This window comes from Marmota flaviventris, chromosome 17 (assembly GCF_047511675.1).
Source record: "Marmota flaviventris isolate mMarFla1 chromosome 17, mMarFla1.hap1, whole genome shotgun sequence".
NCBI classification, from domain to species: domain Eukaryota; kingdom Metazoa; phylum Chordata; class Mammalia; order Rodentia; family Sciuridae; genus Marmota; species Marmota flaviventris.
This window is the reverse complement of record NC_092514.1, coordinates 34,990,278-35,011,220: the sequence shown is the minus strand read 5'-3', so window position 1 is coordinate 35,011,220 and position 20,943 is coordinate 34,990,278. Positions and strand designations below refer to the sequence as shown.

Sequence of the window (20,943 nt, the reverse complement as noted above, 5' to 3'; positions counted from 1 at the left end):
CCAGGTTCCATGCCCAGCACCAAACACACACACACACACACACACACACACACACATACACACACTCACACACATCTCTGCTCTACTTTCTGGGAGATTTCCTCATTTTGCTCCCAAATCTTCAATTGAGGTCCTTATTATTAGCTAGGATTCTCCCCCCTAAGCATTCCTTTCATAGTATCCACTTCTTGTTTTGTGGATACTGATCTTTTCTCACCTCTTTGAGGACATGGATAGAGCTTTTTAATTTTATTTGTACTGGGAATTGAACACAGGAGTGCTTTACCACCAAGTGATATCCCAGTTCCCACTTTTTTTTTTTTTCCTTTGAGACAGGGTCTCATGTTTCTGAGTGTCTCACTAAGTTGCCCAGGCTGGCCTCAAACTTGGGATCCTCCTGCCTCAGTCTCCTAAATTGCTGGGATTACAGGCATGTGCCACCATACCTAAAGGATATGGTGCTTCTTTTTTTGTATGTGTGTGTGTGTGTGTGTGTGTGTGTGTGTGTGTGGTGCTGGGGATTGAACCCAGGGCCTTGTGCATGTGAGACAAGCACTCTACCAACTGAGCTATATCCCCAGCCCAGGACAGAGCTTTTAATGTTGCTCTTCCTTGCATGGTTTTTGTTTCCTCCTTGTTTTTCTAGTATTGCCTCTGATCTTTACCTTCCACAATGTGGATTTTCCACAGAAATGTTAACCATTGGTCCAGTTGCTTTTGATTAAGAGTTGGACTGAAAGGCTGATTCAGGGCTGAGACTTTTGTGATGCTGTCACTCTGATGAGCGGTGATCAACCTGGGCTGAGAATCCTGATAATAGGACCTTAGGTCTTTCCTCTTGAGCAGATTCCTTCCTCAGAGCAGGGTCTTCCAATCTCCTCTCCTCCTAAGGGACGAATAAGGAATGTGGGATGGAGTATCCTCATCTTTAGTTCACCTCCAATTTCTTAACTTGCCTTTTTCCAGCATCAGTCTGTTGCCTAACAAATCTTTCTTCAGTCTGTTGCCTAATAAATCTTTCAAAACAATAAATCTTCAAATCAATGCTGGGGTGAATAGGGGCAGTTGCCTGGCAGGATTGACTTTTGAAAAGGGGATGAGTTAACCTGCTGCTCCCTAGCCTCCTCACACTCATCCTCCTCCCCTGATCTGTCCTGTCTTCCCAGGTCCAGAGGTCCCAGTCTTTCCAAGACCTGAGTCTTTTGAGAACCCCATAGTATGAAGAAGATTGTTTCTCTACTGACAGTTTAGGGTTTGACTCTGCTATGTTAGAGGCCACTTGTCCACCTGTTTGTGGTCTCTTTTCTATCCTGTTCTCCTCAACATTAAGAATTGGTTTAACTTTTGGGCTGAGGCTGTAGCTCAGTGGCAGAGTGTTTGCCCAGCATGAGTGAGGCACTGGGTTCCATCCTTAGCGCCACATAAACATAAGCAAATAAAATAAAGGCATTCTGTCCATCTACAACTACAAAAAAAATTTTTACACCTGTAATCTCAGCAAACCTCTTAGCACGGTGTCTTCTTCACGTTCATGTTCAATCTTTTTTTGGGGGGAGGGGTACAGGGGATTGAACTCAGGGGCACTTGACCACTGAGCCCCATCTCCAGCCCTATTTTGTATTTTATTTAGAGACAAGATCTCACTGAGTTGCTTAGCACCTCACTGTTACTGAGGCTGGCTTTGAACTAACCATCCTCCTGTCTCATCCTCCCAAGCTGCTGGGATTACAGGCTTGCACCACTGCGCCCAGACTCATGTTCAGTCTTGATAAGTTAATATTTTTCCAAGCTGGCCCTGCCACTGGCCATCTTGCAGTAAAACTCCAGACTTTCCTGACTTTTGTGCAAATGGGGTTCATGTGATCACTTGGCTCTTACATTAGAGTGATTGCTTTGGGAATTCTACGGGTCTTGAGGAAGCATTTATGTATTTTACATGTGTTTCATAGTGCAATGGTGAGGTTGACATGGCCTAAACTTGGACTTTAGGCTGTTTTGCTTTTGAGTCATAATTGAAAGTCAAAAGTAATTTATTTTTGTTATTGTTAGTGCTGTTGATACATCAGCTCTTTTGAGGTTTTTGGTTGGTTGGTTGGCTGGTTGGTTCGTTTTTGTTTTTCTGGTACTGAGGATTAAACTCAGGGGTGCTTTGCCACTGAGCTACATCCCCAGGCCCCGCCCCCCACCCACTTTTTTTTGAGACAGGGTTTCACTAGGTTACTTACAGCCTCACTAACTTGCTGAGGCTGGCTTCCAACCTGCAATCCTCCTGCCTCAGCCTCCCAAGTCACTGGGATGATGAAATAGGAATGGAGACGGAATGGGAAAGGGAAAGTACTGGAGAATAAAATTGACTGGGGGGATGGGTTTATGGCTCAGCGGCAGAGCGCTCGCCTAGCACTTGCGAGCACCTAGGTTCGATCCTCAGCACCACATAAAAATAAATAAAGATATTGTTTCCAACTAAAAAATAAATATTTGAAAATAAATAAATAAAATTGACCAAATTATATTGTGTGCATATATGAAAAATCACAATGAATCCCACTGTTATATATAATCAATAATGTGCTATTTTTTTAAAAAAGGGAGAAACTGCAGGAAATTCACTGGACTATTTGGAGAGTTAAAACAGTTGACACATTGATGCACATAAAAGAATGCCTGACATAGAAGATGCATTAAATATTATCTGTCTCAATCATTCTTCTTAGGACACTATTTCTGGTAGAGTAGATAAAGACCAATAATCAAAATATGGGTTCATGCAGTTCACTTAGTCTACCTGATAAATGTGGCTGACCCCATGTATTTAGGCTGCTTGGAGTTTGCCCCTTCTGAGAGTACTCATCCTTTGTCAAACTTGTCCTCCACTTTTCAAAGCAGAAGAAGACACCCTTCCCAGCAGCGTGGGCTGGGTTTGATGATGGGAACAAAGTGAGGGAGGATTTACTGGAAGTTCCCACTGGATTCAGCCTGGGTTTCCTCGTAATTCCCAGAGCATACTTTCCAGGAGTGACCTTCATGAGGATGATCCCTGTGATGTTTCTTGACCCTTCTGCACAATGGATATACAAGTTTTCAGAAATTATTTATATTAATTTTTATTATTATTATGATTAGAACCAGGGATTGAACCCAGGGATACTAAACTATTGAGCCACATCCCCAGTCCATATATATGTGTGTGTGTATACACACACACACACACACATATACATACAATTTAGAGGCTAGGTCTCACTGAGTTGCTTAGAGCTTCGATAAGTTGCTGAGTCTGACTTTGAACTTGCGATCCTCCTGCCTCAGCCTCCTAAACTGCTGAGATTACAGGTGTGTGCAACCATGCCCGGCTCACTTGCAGAAACTATTTAGAAAGCAGGGGAGGCTTGGAATATCAGCCTTGTTTTCAAGTGGGGGCAGTATTGACAGTGGCCTGGAGGGAAAGGCAGTTTATATTCTGTTCTTCAACCTTGTTGAAGCTGCCTGCAAAGACTGGTAGGGAAAGCTAAGGACTGACTCCTGGATGGCTTGGTATGTGGCATTTGGAAAGGCCTAATTTCCTTTTGTAATATTTATGGGCTTATTGACAAGCAAGCTTTAAATTCTCTTTTAAAATTATATGCATATGATCTCCATTTCTAGATTAAGTGAACAATTCTGGCACTCTCAGATAAATGGTGTCAAAATCAGTAAAGCCAGAGCAGTGTACAAACCAGCAGTGACTAGTCTGAACCCTTCCCATTGTCATGTCACCTACTGGCATACATGTCTTCTGTGGCCTAGTATTTTGTGGAAAATTATGAATTCTTTCTTTTTATGGTGAAATAAGAACTCTTTTTGGGAGGAGGGGGATTCTAGGAATTGAGCTCAGGGGTGCTTTATCACTGAGCTACATCCCCAGCCCTTTTCATTTTTTATTTTGAGACAGGGTCTTGCTAGGTTTCTAAGGGTCTCACTAAATTGCTGAGGCTGGCCTCAAACTTGATCCTCCTGACTCAGCCTCCTTAGTTGCTGGTATTACAGGCAAGCACTACCATACCCCACAATAGGAACTCTTATTGAAACAAAAATTAAAAGTTCATAGTAAGTTTCCCAAGCAACCACTTGCTGAATTCATTCCCTTTACTTTGTAGAGGTGGCTGCTGGGGACAGGAGGTGCAGGCATATGTAGCAGGGAGAGCTGTGAAAAACTGCTAGTACCTACATAGCACCCATTCATCCCGATTTTATAACAGTAATGCCAAAAATGTCCAGGGTGGGTTCACACTAGAAGAAATACAGAATTTTGTTCTATATGTGTAATATGAATTGTAATGTATTCCGCTGTCATTTATTTTTAAAAAAAATCAATAAAAAATACAGAATTTTTTGTTATATTGGAGAAAAAATTCATACCAGCTGAAATAGGAATGAAATGTCAACTTCAATCTTGTGCTTTTTTTTCCTTCTATAAGGCATATAAATACAGTTCTTTATACATATTAGAGTACCGTGTGATTTTTCTGAATATTTTTTAAATATTTTTTTTTTAGTTGTCAATGGATCTTTTTGTTTTATTTACTTATATGTGGTGCTGAGGATTGAACCCAGGGTATCACACATGCCAGGCAAGCACTCTACCACTGAGCCACAAGTCTAGCACTGATCTGAATATTTTTAAAGTTTTGAAATATATGACTAACCTTGGCATGCCTATAATCCCAGGCTGAGGCAGGAGGATCCAAGTTCGAAGCCAGTGTTAGCAAAAAGTGAGGCACTAAGCTACTCAGTGAGACCCTGTCTCTAACTAAAATACAAAATAGGGCTGGGGATGTGGCTCAGTGGTTGAGTGTCCCTGGATTCAATTACCTTCCCATAAAAAAAGAAGAAGAAGAAGACATATATGAACAATTCTCAGAATGTTGTGCCTACAGACAGCTTCAATACTGTCAGCAAATAGGAGGACAGAATAACAGTGTTAAAAATAAAGTTCACACTGATGTTACTTCATATGTACTACCAAATCTATATTGTTACTACTTTAGTTAATTATTTTATTTTATTTTTTAAACATTTATTTTTTTAGTTATGGTGGACACACTACCTTTATTTTGTTTTTATGTGGTGCTGAGGATCGAACCCAGTGCCTCACACATGTAAGGTGAGCCTTCTACCACCAAGCCACAACCCAGCCCCAACTTAGCTAGTAATTTTATGACACATATAAATCATATTCAACTCTCCATGCTTAATAAGGTAGAGTATGCCCTTAAATAATGAACATAGATCATCACTGAGGATCTTTAAGGCTAGCATCAGATCTAGAATACCATTACAGAAAATAGACAATCTAAAAAATTACTGCTCTGGGTCCATCAGATTCACTAAGCTAGTGCCCACAAGCTTGTGAATACACAGAGTCCATTTGCCAACCTCACTGACAGGATGTGGAGGAGGGGGCACCTTGTTCTGAGACTGCTTCCCTAGTTTACACCACCATTTTACTAAGGTTTAACTTGATTTAACAGTTTTTTAACTCTGGACACATTTAATGAGAGATAATCATTGTTACAAATATGAATCTGTTGATGAACTGATAATACTTTTATCATATAGCTCAATCAGTTACTTATTGTGTTAATTAAAGCAGAGAGATTTATTCATGTTACTTGTAAAAATATTCCCATAGTAATTTGATGAATCAGCAAGTGGATTTTGAATAGGTATCTATCAAAAGTAGAACAATTCTGGCCAGGTGCAGTGTAATCCCAGTAGCTTGGGAGGCTGAGACAGGAAGATCGTGAGTTCAAAGCCAGTCTCAGCAAAAAGTGAGGTGCTAAGCAACTCAGTGAGACCCTGCCTCTAAATAAAATACAAAATAGGGCTGGGGATGTGGTTCAGTGGTCAAGTGCCCCTGAGTTCAATGCTCAGTCTCAAAAAAAAAAAAAAAGTAGAACAATTCTTTGTTGCAATTTTTAGGATTCTATTGTTGGAAGATATTTCTAGGATTAAGTTGTAATAATATATAAAATGATTAGCAACTTAAATGAAACCATATCTCAGTTAATTCATCACCTATAAGTGGTAAATGTTTAATGTTTTGTGTTATTTAATATGTTATATAAGTAGAATGGTTTAGCTTGAGAAGACAATGATATTTTGTTGAATACAGATTTAAAGGGTGAGCATTTATGTTATTGAAAAGGAATCATGTCAATTTAATGTACATTCCACACCTCTTTTTCCTGAAGTGTACTGACCTGAATTAAGAAAGCATCCATAAGTTTGATATAAATTATTTGAACCATAAATCTCAAAGTACGTACTCAGTAAATATTAGGATCCTCCTATCTTTGTCTTCTGTCATCTAATAAAAATCAGTATAGTGGGGCTGAGGCTCAGCAGCAGCGGACTTGCCTGGCATGTGTGAGGCACTGGGTTTGATTCTCAGCACCTCATATAAATAAATAAAATAAAGGACTATCAACAACTAAAATTTTTTTTTCAAAAAATCAAGATAGTGATATTTTCCTGTAAGATCAAACAGGTGTAAGACAATCTTTAAGAGATCAACACCTGGAGAATATTGATTCTGTGATGGGATGTTCATAATTTCCTTTTCTCCTTGTCTTACAAATTTAGCCATTTAAATTGGGGGTGGGAGGTGGGTACCAGCCATTTGAGCCATATGTGAGCCTTTTTTTTAAAAAAAAAATTATTTTTATAGTTGTCAATAGACCTTTATTTTACTTATTTATATGTGATGGTGAGAATCAAACCCAGTGCCTCACACATGCCAGGCAAGTGCTTAACCACTGAGCCACTTCCCCAGCCCTATTTTGTGTTTTATTTAGAGACAGGGTCTCACTGAGTAGCTGAGTGCCTCGCTTTTGCTGAGGCTGGCTTTGAACTCGTTAAGTTTGAACTACTAAGTTTCAAAAATATTCAACTTAAACTTCCTTTTCCCTTTATTTGCTTTTTTAAGGTCCAGGACATCTCACCCCCGCCCCTCCCTTGTCAACAGTGCAGGGTCTGGGCCTCAGCTGACATGCTCATATCCACCTTCCAGATCCATGGCCCCACCCCCCATCGACCTCACGACTTCCCAGCTCCAGTTGCTCAGGCGCTTAGAGGAACCAGCCACCGACCAACAACGGCGGGGCCGCCCAGCTGGTTTGAACAGGCCGGCGAAGTCGCGGAGATGGGCAGGGTCTTAGAGCACTCCAGAGCTGGTCCTCCCGGAAGCCCTGGTTCAAGGGGTCTCAGCGCAGGAGCAGGGCCACCACTGCTTCCAGCCTCTTGTATCCCTGCTGACCTCCCCCGACTGCGGAGCTACCCTCCTCCCAACAGCGCTGTTGGGGGCCACCTTGGATTGCCACTGTCCCGCTGGTCTGCAGCGACAGCCCTCTGTGTGGGCTCCTCTGCACGCTCTAGCATGGAGCATAATGGGGAGCGGCTGGAAAGAAAGGCTCCAGCCTGGCAAGGGGAGCAGGCTGGCCTTGGCGGGAGTGCAGCATCCTGCACTGCCAGTGCCCGGCTCTGCTGCGCCCCCCCCCATCACTGCAGTGACCGGCTCCTGGAGCCCCAGAGCCACCTCCCCAGTGCAAGGCCCCTTCTGGGAGCCTGACAGAGCTGGGTCCCCGGCCCACCCCAGGGTCCCCAGCCAAGGCGACCTTGGTTGGGAGCAAGTGGGCTGTTTCCACTACTGCCACTGTTGTTCCTCAGGTTCAGCATAGACAGAAAGTTCCTACTGTTTGTATCCCCTCTCTTTCAGGTTCCAATTCATGGCCAGCTTTGGCCAAAGCAAGAGACTGGATTTTGGAAGGTGGATATGAGCATGTCAGCCGAGGCCCAGACCCTGCACTGTTGACAAGGTGATACCCTCCAGAGCTACAACCTCCCACACCCTGCTATCCTGACTGGTGGGTCAAGGAGTGTACCCCAGGGGTGTGCATCCAATGCCAGGCCAATTGCTAGATGGTGAGGTGACAGATGTCTGGGGAATATCTGAGGGTTGTTTGGCCACAGATCCAGGGTGGTGGTCAAAGTCTCAGAGGGACATGGATCATCTTCGAAGAGGGCCCTTGGGGAAAGCACAGGAGAGGGTGCACTAGTTCTCCCCCCACGCCCCCCACTTGCTGTCAGGCTTCTGTGGCTAGGCAGAAGAGGTTGGCCTGGCTGGTGTCCCCCTGGGGACAGCCAGGTCCAGGGCACAGACAAGAGTAGTAAGTGCATTCCCAGCCCCAGCCCTTTGGCTTCCAGAGGATGCTGACTTGTGGAAGGCAGGCATTGCAGCCAGCCTGAGCCAGGGATGAGTGAATGAGCTGTGAACTGAGCGACTTCTGGCTAGGGGTCTGTCTGAACCTCCAGGTGCCCTCCTATAACTTCACTTTCCACTTAAGATGTTTCCTCAACCTGTCCCAGAGGACTGATAATAGTAGGTTTGTTTTCCAAATAAGGCTAGATAAACCCACTAAACTCTCATTAGCCCACATGGGCTGGATCCCCTTCCCCAGCTGGCTGGCCTGATCATGGCTCCTCCAGAAGGCAGTGCCCCTTTGGCAATGTATATCCACTTATAGGAGTATTCCTTGAGCCTCAGGATGAGGCTGCCTCAACCATTGTTTCCAGAGAGTTCTTTCTCCCTTGCACCCAGACCTCCCTCCCTCCAGCAGTTATACTTTGCTTGTCGCTGAAGGTCAGCTAGGTACCAGGCTGTCTTTTTTCTCACCTGGTCTGCCCCCTAGTCCCATAATCACCTTCCTTTCACACAGCCCATTGCCCAAGACCTGAGCACCACATGAGGCTGTAGAGGCCAGTGCTGTGGGGGTGGGTGGAGCCTTCAGCCAAGAGGGTGGCTTTCTTCTAAGAGGCTGAAGAGTGATAAGATCACATGCATTTTTTCTTTCTAGATCCTTTGATAGTGGAGTCAGAATTCCTTTGTCAACTTTCAGTTTGGAGTAGAAACCCACCTATAAGCCTGTAGTTCTGGGGCTGGAGAGGAGAAAACGGATTTGAGCACATTGCTAGAGTAGAGGTAATTGCTCATCAGAGGTACAAAGACTGCAGGGAAGGCTGAGGACTCCAAACTTTGAAGACCTTCCTGGAACAACTGGTGAGAGGTACTGAGAGGAGAGGCAGAGCTCCTAGGGCCTGGCAGTTTATGACCCATCTCTGCTCAGCAGCTGGGGATCCAAAGCCACATCCTCATGCCCATGCTGGCAGTTGAAGGGGTGGCTGGAGCCCAGAAGGTCAGAGTGGTTCAGGCCCTGGTTAGACAGTTTCAAGAGTCAGAGGGGAATCGCAGGCTTGTTGGTCACTCACTGGTATTAGAGACTGGAATCTAAGTCATTCTCTGTCATGAGTGTGGATAAGGGCAGAAATACAATCTGATACAAATAGTTACTTTATGTTCTGACTAGAATGACCTATTTTGAGCATCACAGCTGTTTTCTGAGTTGAACAAGACCAAGAGGAATAGAAGAGAAACTCACACTGAAAGGCTTTGTAAGTTGCCCAATTCCCACATCTCAGGAGTGGCCAAGCCCAGGTTAAATTGAATTCAGGTTAATCTGGCTGCACAACAGGGCCTCAACCCATGGCCTCATTCCTCACATGCTCAGCACAGGGAGCTGATGTCAGTGGCAAGAGGAACAACTGCTCTAGGGTCAGGCCAGGTGACCACTATGTGCTTTCCTCAGTAGAATTTTTTTTTTTCTTTTTTTTATGATGCTGAGGATCAAATCTAGAGCTTCATGCATGCTAGCCAAATGCTCTGCCATTGAGCCACTAACCAAGCCCCTTAGTGACTTTGAACTTACACAATAACTGATGTAGACGTTTCCATTTTAGTGAAGAATTTTTCCATCCACCATCTTCCACAAGTCTCACAAGGACCTTAAGTCAATGAATATAATGAGTGACAAAATAGAAGCTCAGAGAGGTGATGGGATCTGGTGATGGCCTCACAATTAATAACCAGCAAACAAGGACTAGATCATGGTGTTTGAATGTGAGCCCCAAGCTTCTTGTTTATGAGATTGTCCTCATTACTTCTTGATAAGGGAGCTGATAAAAATCAGTGGGAAGGAAGATGGAAGTAGGAAGCAGATGTTCTGCCCAGTTTCTATACCCGAGGTGCCCTGCGAGTTTTGCTTTCTGTGTCCTTCCTTCCATGGGTCATATCCTGCCAACCAGAAGGGGAATCCAGCATCTTGTCCCTCCATCTTTGACTGATAATAACACAACAGGAAGTTGTTTAAAATTAAATTTTAGTAAAAAATTTACAATTTTTATTTGTTTATTCATTGGTGTTGGGGATCATGCTGTGCATAAGCTGTCCAGTGGGCTACTCTTCCAGCTCCTTCTCAGTTTTAAAATGTTTTCCCATTTCCAGAGGTTAGCCAAGATGAACTCAATGAAATCAATCAGTTTGTAGGACTCATGGAAAAATTGTTTGCTGAAGACAATACGTACGATTTTCTTTATCATTGCCAATTTCCATCGTAAGAAGGATTGAGTTGATTTTTTTTTTTTTTTTAGAGAGAGAGAGAGAATTTTTTAATATTTATGTTTTAGTTTTCGGCGGACACAACATCTTTGTATGTGGTGCTGAGGATCGAACCCGGGCCGTACGTATGCCAGGCAAGCCCACTACCGCTTGAGCCACATCCCCAGCCCGAGTTGATATTTCTATTACTGGCAGTGTGAACACAGAGGAAGCCATCCTAGGTGTTATTCTTGAGGCAGAATGGGTTTCTACTCATGATACTTTGCTTCAGGGATCATTCCAATTGCTGGTTAATGACAAGACATCTAGTTCAGCTGGGTGCGGTGTCCTGTAATCCCAGCAACTCAGGAGACTGAGGATCACAAGCTTGAGGCCAATCTAAGCAACTTAGTGAGCTCCTGTCTTTATCTTAAAATAAAAAGTAATTTAAAAGGGGGGTCTGGAGATATGGCTCAATGGCAAAGTACCCCTGGATTCAATCCCCAGTGCAAAAAAAAAAAACTTCTAGTTCAGTGCTTGTGCATGCCCCCATGGTGAATGTACACTTGTAAACATTTCCAAACTGTTGCAGACTCAACACTTAGGTAATATACAGTAAAAGTGAATTATTAGATAAGTGAGATGAAAGAAACCAAGCACATTTACAATCCAAGATTGTGAGTCATATGCTGGTTGGTATGGCCATGGGAGATGCTGTAGATGTTTCCAGAGGGTGAGTTTTGATCTCTGTACTGATTGTTTATGAACCAGTCATGGTTGTGGACCAGCAGCACCTCAGCCCACAGGTAGAGGAGCAATCCTCTTGCTCTAGAACTCCTTCTTCAAGCTGTCAACCAGGCCTTAGAGTTGATGCCCCTCCTGAGTGGTTCCTGGACAGATCCCTGATGCAAAATTACATGACAGCAGCACTTCCCTAATTCTGGGGGGGGGTCCCAAAAAACTTCTGTCTGTTTATGTGGGTGTCATCTACCATTATTGGCCCATTAGGAATCAAAACTGAGACATTTAATAAAAAACATGTTTACTTATGTCTTCATTTTTAAAATAATATAAAACTGTCACATGTTTATATGAACAATATTTTAAGTGAAAAGTATTCTGAAAATATTTGGAAACAAAAAAGAAAGAATGGAGTGACATCATTTTACAGTTTTGCAAATCTTTTAATATTTGGCTTATTAGAAGACAGCTGGATTCTTCTACTTGTTTCTGTATTTAATGTTTATATTTAATTTATATCATGTAATCTCCAGAAAAGTCACACTACATTATTGAGAAAAGTAGAATTAAAAAGTCAAAGGGCTGAGGTTGTGGCTTAGCAGTAGAGTGCTCACCTCGCACCTGTGAGGCCATGGGTTTGATCCTCAGCACTACATACAAAATTAAGTAAATAAAATAAAGGTATTGTGTCCAACTAGAGCTAAAAAAAATTAAAAATAAAAAAGTCAAATAAACTGGACATGGTGGTGCTCGCCTGTAATCCTAGTGGCTCAGGAAGCTGAGCCAGGAGGATCATGAGTTCAAAGCCAGCCTCAGCAAAAGCAAGGCTCTAAGCAACTCAGTGAGATCTGTCTCTAAATTAAATACAAAATAGGACTGGGGATGTCGCTCAGTGGTTGAGTGCCTCCGAATTCAAACCTACTACCAAAAAAAAAAAAAAGTCAAATAGTATAATACTATTACAATAAATTGCTTCGATCCTGTGGACCTACACAGGACTCTGGCACCTCAGAACCATTTTAAAAGCCATTGCTCTCACTAATGTTTAATAGTATGTACTAGTTTAGTTGTTTGTTTTTTGAACCCAGAGCCTCAGATTTACCACTGAGCTACACCCCCATTCCTATTGCTAGGTTTGTTTGTTTTTGGTACTGGGGATTGAACCCGGAGGGCTTAACCACTGAGTCATATCCCCACTTTTATTTTTCATTTTGAGTTAGGGTCTTACTAAGTTGATGAGGACCTTGTTAAGTTGCTGAGACTGGCTTTAAATTTGGGATTCTCCTGCCTCAGCTTCCCGAGCTGCTGGGATTCTGGGGGTATACCACGGCACCTAGCCCTGTTGCCAGTTTTTTAAGTTGTTTAGTTGCTTCTCAGTAGTTTGTTACCAGAAGTTGAGAGTCACTGTGGAGTGTCATGATTTCTCTGTATACAGTAGTATAATACAATGAGGTAGAGAAAGTGCTTAGGGCAGGTTTATTGCAAGGTGAGGGAGAGGCAAGAGAAAGTGAGATTCACTCTGGAGACAAAGAGAAAGGCAGATTGGCTAGGGACCAAAACACCTGGAAATTATTAAGCTTTCACCTTTTGTTAGGATAAGGGACAGGAAGTTGCAGAGGCATGAAACCTTGGCCAAGGGTCTTTGGGCTCAACATTTTGGTTAACTGTTGTCCATTCAGGAGAGGTCCTCTACCTGCACTGTGTGAAAATTGAGGGTATGCACTGTGTACTTGGGTCACTTCACCCTTTCTGACCTAGTGCTACTGGTGGAATGTCATGTAACAGTCAGCTAACACTGGAAGCAGATTGTGGACACATGTGTGATCTTGGGAACATGATGTGTGCCATAAATCTGAGAGACAGTGCTGTGCCTCTTTCTGGAATGTGGCTGAAGACGAGCAGCTGTGGGTCAATGACCAATCATCTACTCCTCTCTCTGGCCCTTTTCCTTCTCTCATTTCTTCTCATCGCTAGCTAACTACCTCCACTAACACACACATACATACACACACACGTTGGGGATTAGAACCCAGGGCCTTGTGTATGCAAGGCAAACACTCTTACCAACTGAGCTATATCCCCAGCCCCCACACGTATCTTTTGTTATTCAGAGATGTCTTTGTTTTGCTTTATCCTATTTAGAACCATTTCTTAGTTCTAGTCCCTTGTTCTTTTGTTTCAATTTATATGATTTTTTTCCCCAAAGCCTTATTGAGGTATAATTGATTTTTGATAAATTGCACACATTTAAGTTGTATCCTGAGGAACCATCAACATAACCAAGGTAATGAATGTGCCCATCACCCCTTAGAGGTTTCCTCCTCTTTTCATTGCCTCCCTGTCCCCAGGCAACTGCTGATCTGCTTTCTCTCACTCATAGTTTGTATTTTCTGAAATTTTTTTCTCTTGGTACTGGGAATTGAACCCAGGGGTGCTTTACCATGGAGCTACATTCTTAGTGCTTTTTAAATAAATTGCAATAGGATCTCAGTAAGTTGCTTAAGACTTCATTAATTTGCTGAGCCTGGCCATGAATTTGCAATCCTCCTGCCTCAGCCTCCTGAATCACTAGGATTGCAGGTGTGCATCAGATTTTATTTAAATAGTCATACATTAATGTATATTTTTGCTCAGCTTCCTTTGGCATATTTTTAGTTTCCTCCATGTGGCATTATCAGTAGTTTCTTCTTTCTAGTGCTAAATATTTCTTTGTATGGATATTTTAAAAAATTTGTATATCTATTTACCTATTTGTATATCTATTTACCTATCTATTTATGTGGTACGTATGCATATTTTAGCCATCATCACAGTTGCCAAGAACATACTGTATGAGTCTTCCAGCAGACACCTGTGGTTCTCCTGAGTGATGTCTATGAATGGAACATGTGGATCCTGCAAAACTGCTGAGCTGTTTGCCCAAGTGGTCACTACTTTACATTCTTACCACAGGATAGAAAGTTCCAGCTGTTTCCATTTTCACCAGCACTCACATATGGTCAGTACTTTTAAAATATCATTTAATATACCTTTATTACTGGAGTCCTATGCCATAGGCCTAACTCCAGGGATCTGAACAAACCAGGTCTGGCCATTCAAGCACCAAACAGAAAAGATAATGGTGAAAGCAGAAAAGAACTTTAATTAATATGGCCATACTGGGAATGCAAAGTGAGATCCATCCTGTCCTATCTGCTGATTCTAGATGCTGAACATGATGTCAGGTTTCAGAGAATTAGGAGACCAGGGGACTGGGGGTGTGGTGGGGGGGGTCAGAGGGCACTCAGAGGTGGAGAGATTTTTAGTCCTGGGCGCATTACTGCCTGCCCGTACCTTAGCCCACCCCCTGCCTTTGCTCACACAGGCTAGCTACACCAGAGAACAGAAAAGGAAAAAAGTTTATTGAAAACTATATACAATTGGTCCTGCTCCTACCACAGGCTGCAATCTGGGCCAGTCCCTCCCATAGCTTAGGCAGTGTCTTGGCCCCTGATGGAAGAGGCTGGGACTGGGGCTAGGGCCCAGACCCACTGTGGATCATCGAGAATTTACAATTCAAAATGGCCTGCAAGTGGCAGGTAGGGAATAGAGAATAGATCCTTTCCCTGACCTAGTCGCAGCCTGGAGCAGGGGACACTATTCTGAAACTTGGGCCCAAGAGGGCCGAGCTAGACTGTCTGGGAGTCTTGGCTGCTCCTCTTGTAGGAGGCCCTTCTGGACATGGAGGTAAAACAGCCCCACTACTACCCCTCCCCATGTGCCAGAACCCATGGGCTTCAGGGTCTTGGCCTGGGGACACCAGTGACCCTTTCTCTCAACACTGACTTGGGGTCGAGGGTTCCTCCTGGAGCACTCCCCATGCAGAGGACCTAGAGTTGAGAGGTGATGCTGGAGAGTCACAGCTCAGGGCCTCCTGGACTAGGGGGTAGTTTGGGGGGTCAGGGTGTCCCACTGTAGGAATAGTCTGCTTTATTGTGCATCACCAGCCGGTCATCCACGAAGTAGAAGCTGTCAGACTGTGTCTCATATGGGTGACGGATCATCTCGCTGACTGCAAGAGAGGCCCAGCCAAGGCAAAAGGTCAGGAACCTGAGCCACACCACTACAGGGGCTTCAGGACTGGGACACAGGGATAGCTGAACCACCTCAGGGAGTTCCTCAATCTCTTTGAGCCTGTTTCCCTACAGGTAACATGGGAATAATGCCAGACACAAAAGTGACCCAGGATGGGAGAAAAGGGAGTCAGGTCCACAAGCACCCCTCCCTCTCCATCTTAGTCCCCATACATCCCCCACTCTCCCAGCTCCCACCCCTCTGCCCACGCACTCAGCTCCTCAGAGAGAGGGGGGAAGTCGTAGATGTGCTCGCATGTGTTCTTGCTGCTGGGAATGCAGAAGCCAAAATGGAAGTCAAAGCTTTTGAGTAGCTGGTTGCGGAAGTAGTGCCTCTCAATCATTCGGAAGTTGTTGACTGGCTTGTCTCCCACTGTGAACTCAACCCTGCGCAAGGGAAGGGGGCAGGGCTGAGTCTGGCCTTGGCGACAGCCAGCCAGCTTGACAGACTCTGGACAGAGCACCCCTGAGGGAGCTCAGTTAGAACTCAGGAAGGGCTGTTCCTCCTTGCTCCCTCACCCCCAGCCCTCACCAGCCCAGTGACTCACGTGGCTCCCACCTGCCTCAGGCGGAGGAAGGCAGGCGTGAACTGGTAGCGGACAAAGCGTCCGGCATTGGGATCCAGGTCTCGCCGATTGATGGGCAACCGCTCTGCAAAGTAGGCCAGTTAGCCTCAGTGGGGTCCTTACCCACCTAAGGTTCCACCGCTGGTCCCTGTCTATCTGGATTTTAAACAACTACCCAGGAGAATCTGTTACATATTTAGGGCTCAGAACTTTGGCCAAATGGTGGCACCTAGTGGTTCTAAGTCAGGAAGTCACCAATTTCCATGGAGGTTCCCAGAGGCACAGGATGCACACAGGCAGGGGACCTCTGGGACTGCAGTTCCTAGGGAGACCTGCAGAGGGCAGGCTGGCAGGAACTAAAGGGGCAGGACTGTTTCTCAGATGTCCACCCCTAGAAACAGATGGAAGGGAAAATAAGAGGCCTCACTGCCTGAATCCTCCTGAAAATGCTGGGGTCTGAACCCTAGCTCTGCTCTGACTCCTCTGTGGTCCTAAAAGTCCCCGGATGGCCCACTCTTAACATTTTCCCTCCTCCTCTTTGTCAGTGGCCCACCCAACCCGCTCACCTGAGGCGGGAGGTTTCTTGATTTCAAAGAGGACAGTGCCTGAGTCCATGTCCCGGATCTTGAACCTGACAAAGTCGATCTTGTAGATATTCTCCTCAGGGGAACACAGGTAGTCTAGAAGAGACAGGCAGCTGAGCAAGGAAGGGACCCAAAAGTCTCTGCTGCCAGTTGAGCTTTTGTGGGATCCTGCACTTCCTACTGCCTTCTCTGATCCCTATGGTCACTGCACTCCAGAGGAGTGAATTAAAACCCTGCTCTAGAGGAGCCCCCACAGCATAGAGGATGTAATTCTGCCCTGGGGATTTAATGGTGGATGAAAACCCCCTTGAGGGTAGCCTCTGGGAGACAGGCAAGGGCAGAGCAGAGAAGAGTGGAGGACAAGACCATCTCCCTCCATACTTTGCTTCCCACTCTGGAGTTTAGGATCCTTATTCCAGCCTCTGCTCTGCCAGGCTGGCTGCTTTTGGGCCACATAGGTCTCCAGGTTGGTAGAATCCCCCAGCATACACGCCTGCCTTTGGAAACCTCACTTCAAAGGAGATGACACAGCTCTGCCTTGGGAGAGCACAGTCCTTCCCTGGAAGGTGCTCCCACTCTCACTCTGTGCCTGCCCTTGGCACAAAATCTACGAGTGTCAGACAAGGCTGATCTTGAGGTGACTTCCTTGGAGATGGGTATAGCTGGGGCAGGTATACAACCCCTTCCCTGTTTCTCCTCATCCCCAACCCTCACCTCATCCTATAAGCAGCTTATGTAAGCCCAGCTCCCTTAAGCAGCTTAGCCAAAGCTCTGCTGACTCCAGTCCTGAGCCTAGGATATTTGGGGGAAGGGGCCAAACTTTCCTCCCATCCTCTGTTGATTTCCAAATGGAAGGAAGTCTTTTGCAAACAGAAGGACCCCCGTAAAAGTCATCTATGTAGCCTTGGCCCTGAGCCACCCCCACAGAGAAAGTACTCTCTGGCTCCCAGAAAATACAGGCTAAGCCAGGAAGAGGGTGGGGCAGGTGTATCAGGGATGTGCAAGGGAGACAGGGGAGTCTCCTCAGGCCCAGAAGGGAAATCAGGGACAGTGGTAGGCCCTGCCTAAGGAAGCTCAGGAATCTACAGGGCCTGATCTAATCCTCATTGTCCTTGCAGGATACACAAGTGCTTAGGGAGGCCCTGGAAATAAATAGGAAGGGGCAGAGAGGTGCAGGCTGGTACCGTCAGCCTGCAGAGACCACATTCTCCCCTGGTAGCCTATAGAGGCCTAGAAGTCACCCTCCAGGATCCTAGGCCATCTCCTATTACTCTGTGGTAGGAAGTTTGTCTCTTTCCCACACCTGGGGCAGCCCCCTCCAGACAGCTTTCTGGTTGTCCTCTGGCACCTAGGGACCCATTAGGAACTACATAAAGCTTGGAGAAGGCCCTGAGCCTTTACCTGTTACCAAATTGTAGGGGAAGGAAGGAAACGGGAAGTGGGAAGCTCCTCCTTCACCCTGTACACCCCTTATTTTCACAGAAAGTAAGCACTGGTCCAAAGAAAGGTTCAGGGCATGAGGTGAAGAAGGGAGCAGGACCCTAGATGTGGGCTCCCTGCAAGGTCCCCCTCCCCTTTTTTTTTGCAGTCTGACCCCAGTCTCTTCAACTGCAAACAATCTGTCAGCTCTTCTGTCTGAGGAGAAAGTGAGGACAAGGGATGCCAATGGCTCAGAATACCACAACCACTCCCTCCCTTCTGCCGGGGAAGCTGAAGCCTAAGGCCCAGGGTTGGGCCAGAGTGAGGGCGAGAGAGACTAAGGGCTCAGAACACAACTGTCCCTTCCTCTCAGCCACAAATAGCTTCTTAAGCTGGATTCAGGGCCCAGTAATCCAGGAAAAACAAACCTCAGATCCACATGATTAGGGTCAGAAGACCCAAGCAAGGGGTGCTAGGGTGGAGAAGCTTAGCTCCCTGCTCTCAGATCCTACACAGGAAAGGGCTCCAACAAAGCCCACACCCCTACTCTTTCCCCACAGATGCCACATCTCTCAGGAGTATGAATTTCCTCCAAGTTAGGAAACACATGTTGTAACTTCACCTGGAAGCCTCCTTTGATTTCAAAGTAAACCCCTCAAATTATCCAGAACTCAGGCAGGTCAGTTTGACCTCCATCCCCAGAGCTAAACTGAATCCTAAATGCTGCTGTTGCAAATTGCAGCCCAATGACTCCAACATCAGCCTGGTCCACTGATGCCTGCTTATGCAAGGGCGCTCAGCCATTTGGGGGCCCAGCCAAGAAAAGAATGGCTGCAACCTAGCTCAGAAAAGGAAGGAGACCCCAGGGACCCAAAAGCACAGGCTCTGGCTTGCCATCATGGTCCTCTCCATTGCTTCATGTGGGAGCCCTGGGCTATATCCGCATCCCAAAGGAGAGAGGACTCAAGGGTGCTCTCACAAAGGGAGCCAGGGCAGGTTACTGGGTAAACGATGCCAAGGTGGAGGCCACGGTCTTGCTAAATATCTCCCATTCTTCAAGGCTAGTCAAGCCTCTGTCATGAGGTTTTTGAGTCTTTGTTCCCTGTCTATGGTGACCCTTGCCTCTGCCCTGAATACCCAGTTGTGCGCCTCCAGGCAGCAGTCCTGTGACAAACCCCACCCCCCATAATACTGATAAAAGAACCCTATTTACAGAGCATGCATAACATGCCACTGTAGAAAATCAGAGGACTTATTTTATTTTCACAATAACCTTATGATGGAGGTGTCATCCCCATTTTACAGATGAAAATACATGCTCAGAGAAATGAAGTTACATGTCCAAGGTCACACAGCCCATTATGTAGCAAAGCTGGGACTCCAACCCAGGCAGTCCAGTCCAGAAACTCACAGTGGAGACTAGGCTTCTCTTGACGACAGAGCCCCTGAAGAGGACAGGCCCCAGTCTAGATTTGAGGGGGCATTAACTCACTCCCAGGACAGAGCCCTTAACCAACACACTGAAGCTTCCTGCTCAGTTCCTTTCCAGGGTAAGGGAATGGCTCCAGACCACCTGGGGGACCCAGGGTGAGGGTATAAATGGTCAGGGAGACTTGAGGGTCTAAAGCTTCCTAATTAATTCAGTCACCACCTAGTCTCCAGGGTGGGGGCTCAGCCCCCCTCCTCATTAGTGCCCACAGGGCCCAAAATGGTTCTTAAGACTCCATATGGAAAGGGTTTGAGTTGCAGCTGCTGCCCCACCTCCACCATGGGAAAAGGGGTGGGTCCCTCAAAAAGGAAGGAGTGGGGTGGAAATAAACCTCTACAAGAAGAGGGGTGCATAGGTAGATCAAGGGAATCAAGGGAAGTGGGGCTTGGAGATCCCAGACTTGGAAGAAGACGGGAGAGTCGTTAAGAGTAGGGGACACAGGAGACTGGAAACGGGTGGGGGAGGGGCGGCGGGGGAAGGAGGGTCAGGGGGCGGGAGCCCGAGCTCCACGCGCCGCGCGGGCCCCCTCCCGCCGCCACGGGCGGCGCTCCCTCGCCGGTGCTCACCGCCGGTGATGCGCTGTAGCCCCAGCACGTCCTCCGGCGCGATGGGCTGCTTTCCGGGCAGCGGCCCCGACCTGGGCCCCGGGCCTGCCTCCGGCTCCGACTCGGACCCAGATTCGGATTCCGCCTGCGGCTCCGGCGTGGGTTCCACGCTCGTGCCCGAGGCTCCTGGAGCGGGCTCTGGTCCCGTTCCATTCCCACCTCCGCCCTTCTTCACCTTCATGGCCTCGCGGGGCCGCGGCTAGCCTGCTGCCGCCGCCACTGCCTGAGCCGGCTGGAGCCTGGGGAAGGGGGAGCGTCCGCAGCCCCACCCCCGGCCGGGCCCCAGGTGCCGTCCCGCCCCCTGCCCCGCCCCCGGGGTGGGTCCTGCTTCGACCCCGCCTTCTGCCGGGTCCACTCACGCTGAAAAGCAGCGGGCCCAGGGCCAGGGTGCAGGGCTTCCACTCTTCTTACTTCGTGGTTGGATACTCCCCGCTCCCCCCCACCCCCAACGTAAGGGATCCTGCCTAACTCCTCTTACTCGCTGGATTCAAGCCTTAGGGATCCTCTTGGCCTGATGGCTTCTCTTTTAATCTCTGCTCAAGCCTCAAACTGTTCAACCTTCATTACACCCACCCCCTCTAAAATACTTAACCCCAGTCTCTGATTAGCTTTTCCCACTAATGCATTATGTGAAATTACTTTTATTTGTTCACTGACTCTTCTCCATGAAAGATCAACTGTGAAAGATCCTATCAACTTTGTTCTTTGTAATATCCCAGCACTAGCATAGTGCTCCTTGCACATTCTCTTTCTTTGACTTATTCATGAATGAATTAGTATCCCAGAGCTTTCACTAATACCAGCATTATCTCCTAGAAACCCTACTATGTAGCAAAAGCAGATGCTAACAGCCTTAGGAACCCAGGAAGGACATGCAGAGGGACCACAGCCCAGGTGCCCAACTACACTAGAGTTCCTCAGGACAGAGGAACAAGATAGAACTGTAAACGCAGAAA

The 20,943-nt window shown here is 46.4% G+C and overlaps 1 protein-coding gene across 1 annotated transcript; it reads right to left on the bottom strand.

Moving 5' to 3' along the window:
• Nucleotides 1–14,592: 14,592 nt before the first annotated feature.
• On the bottom strand, nucleotides 14,593–20,225 carry Unc119 (unc-119 lipid binding chaperone). Its single transcript, XM_027924478.2, has 5 exons — nucleotides 19,949–20,225; nucleotides 16,457–16,570; nucleotides 15,873–15,975; nucleotides 15,539–15,711; nucleotides 14,593–15,263 (listed from the first exon to the last, which is right to left on the bottom strand). Exons 1-5 carry the CDS (start codon nucleotides 20,166–20,168, stop codon nucleotides 15,151–15,153), a joined length of 723 nt encoding a protein of 240 aa, XP_027780279.1. The 5' UTR covers nucleotides 20,169–20,225; the 3' UTR covers nucleotides 14,593–15,150.
• Nucleotides 20,226–20,943: the final 718 nt, after the last annotated feature.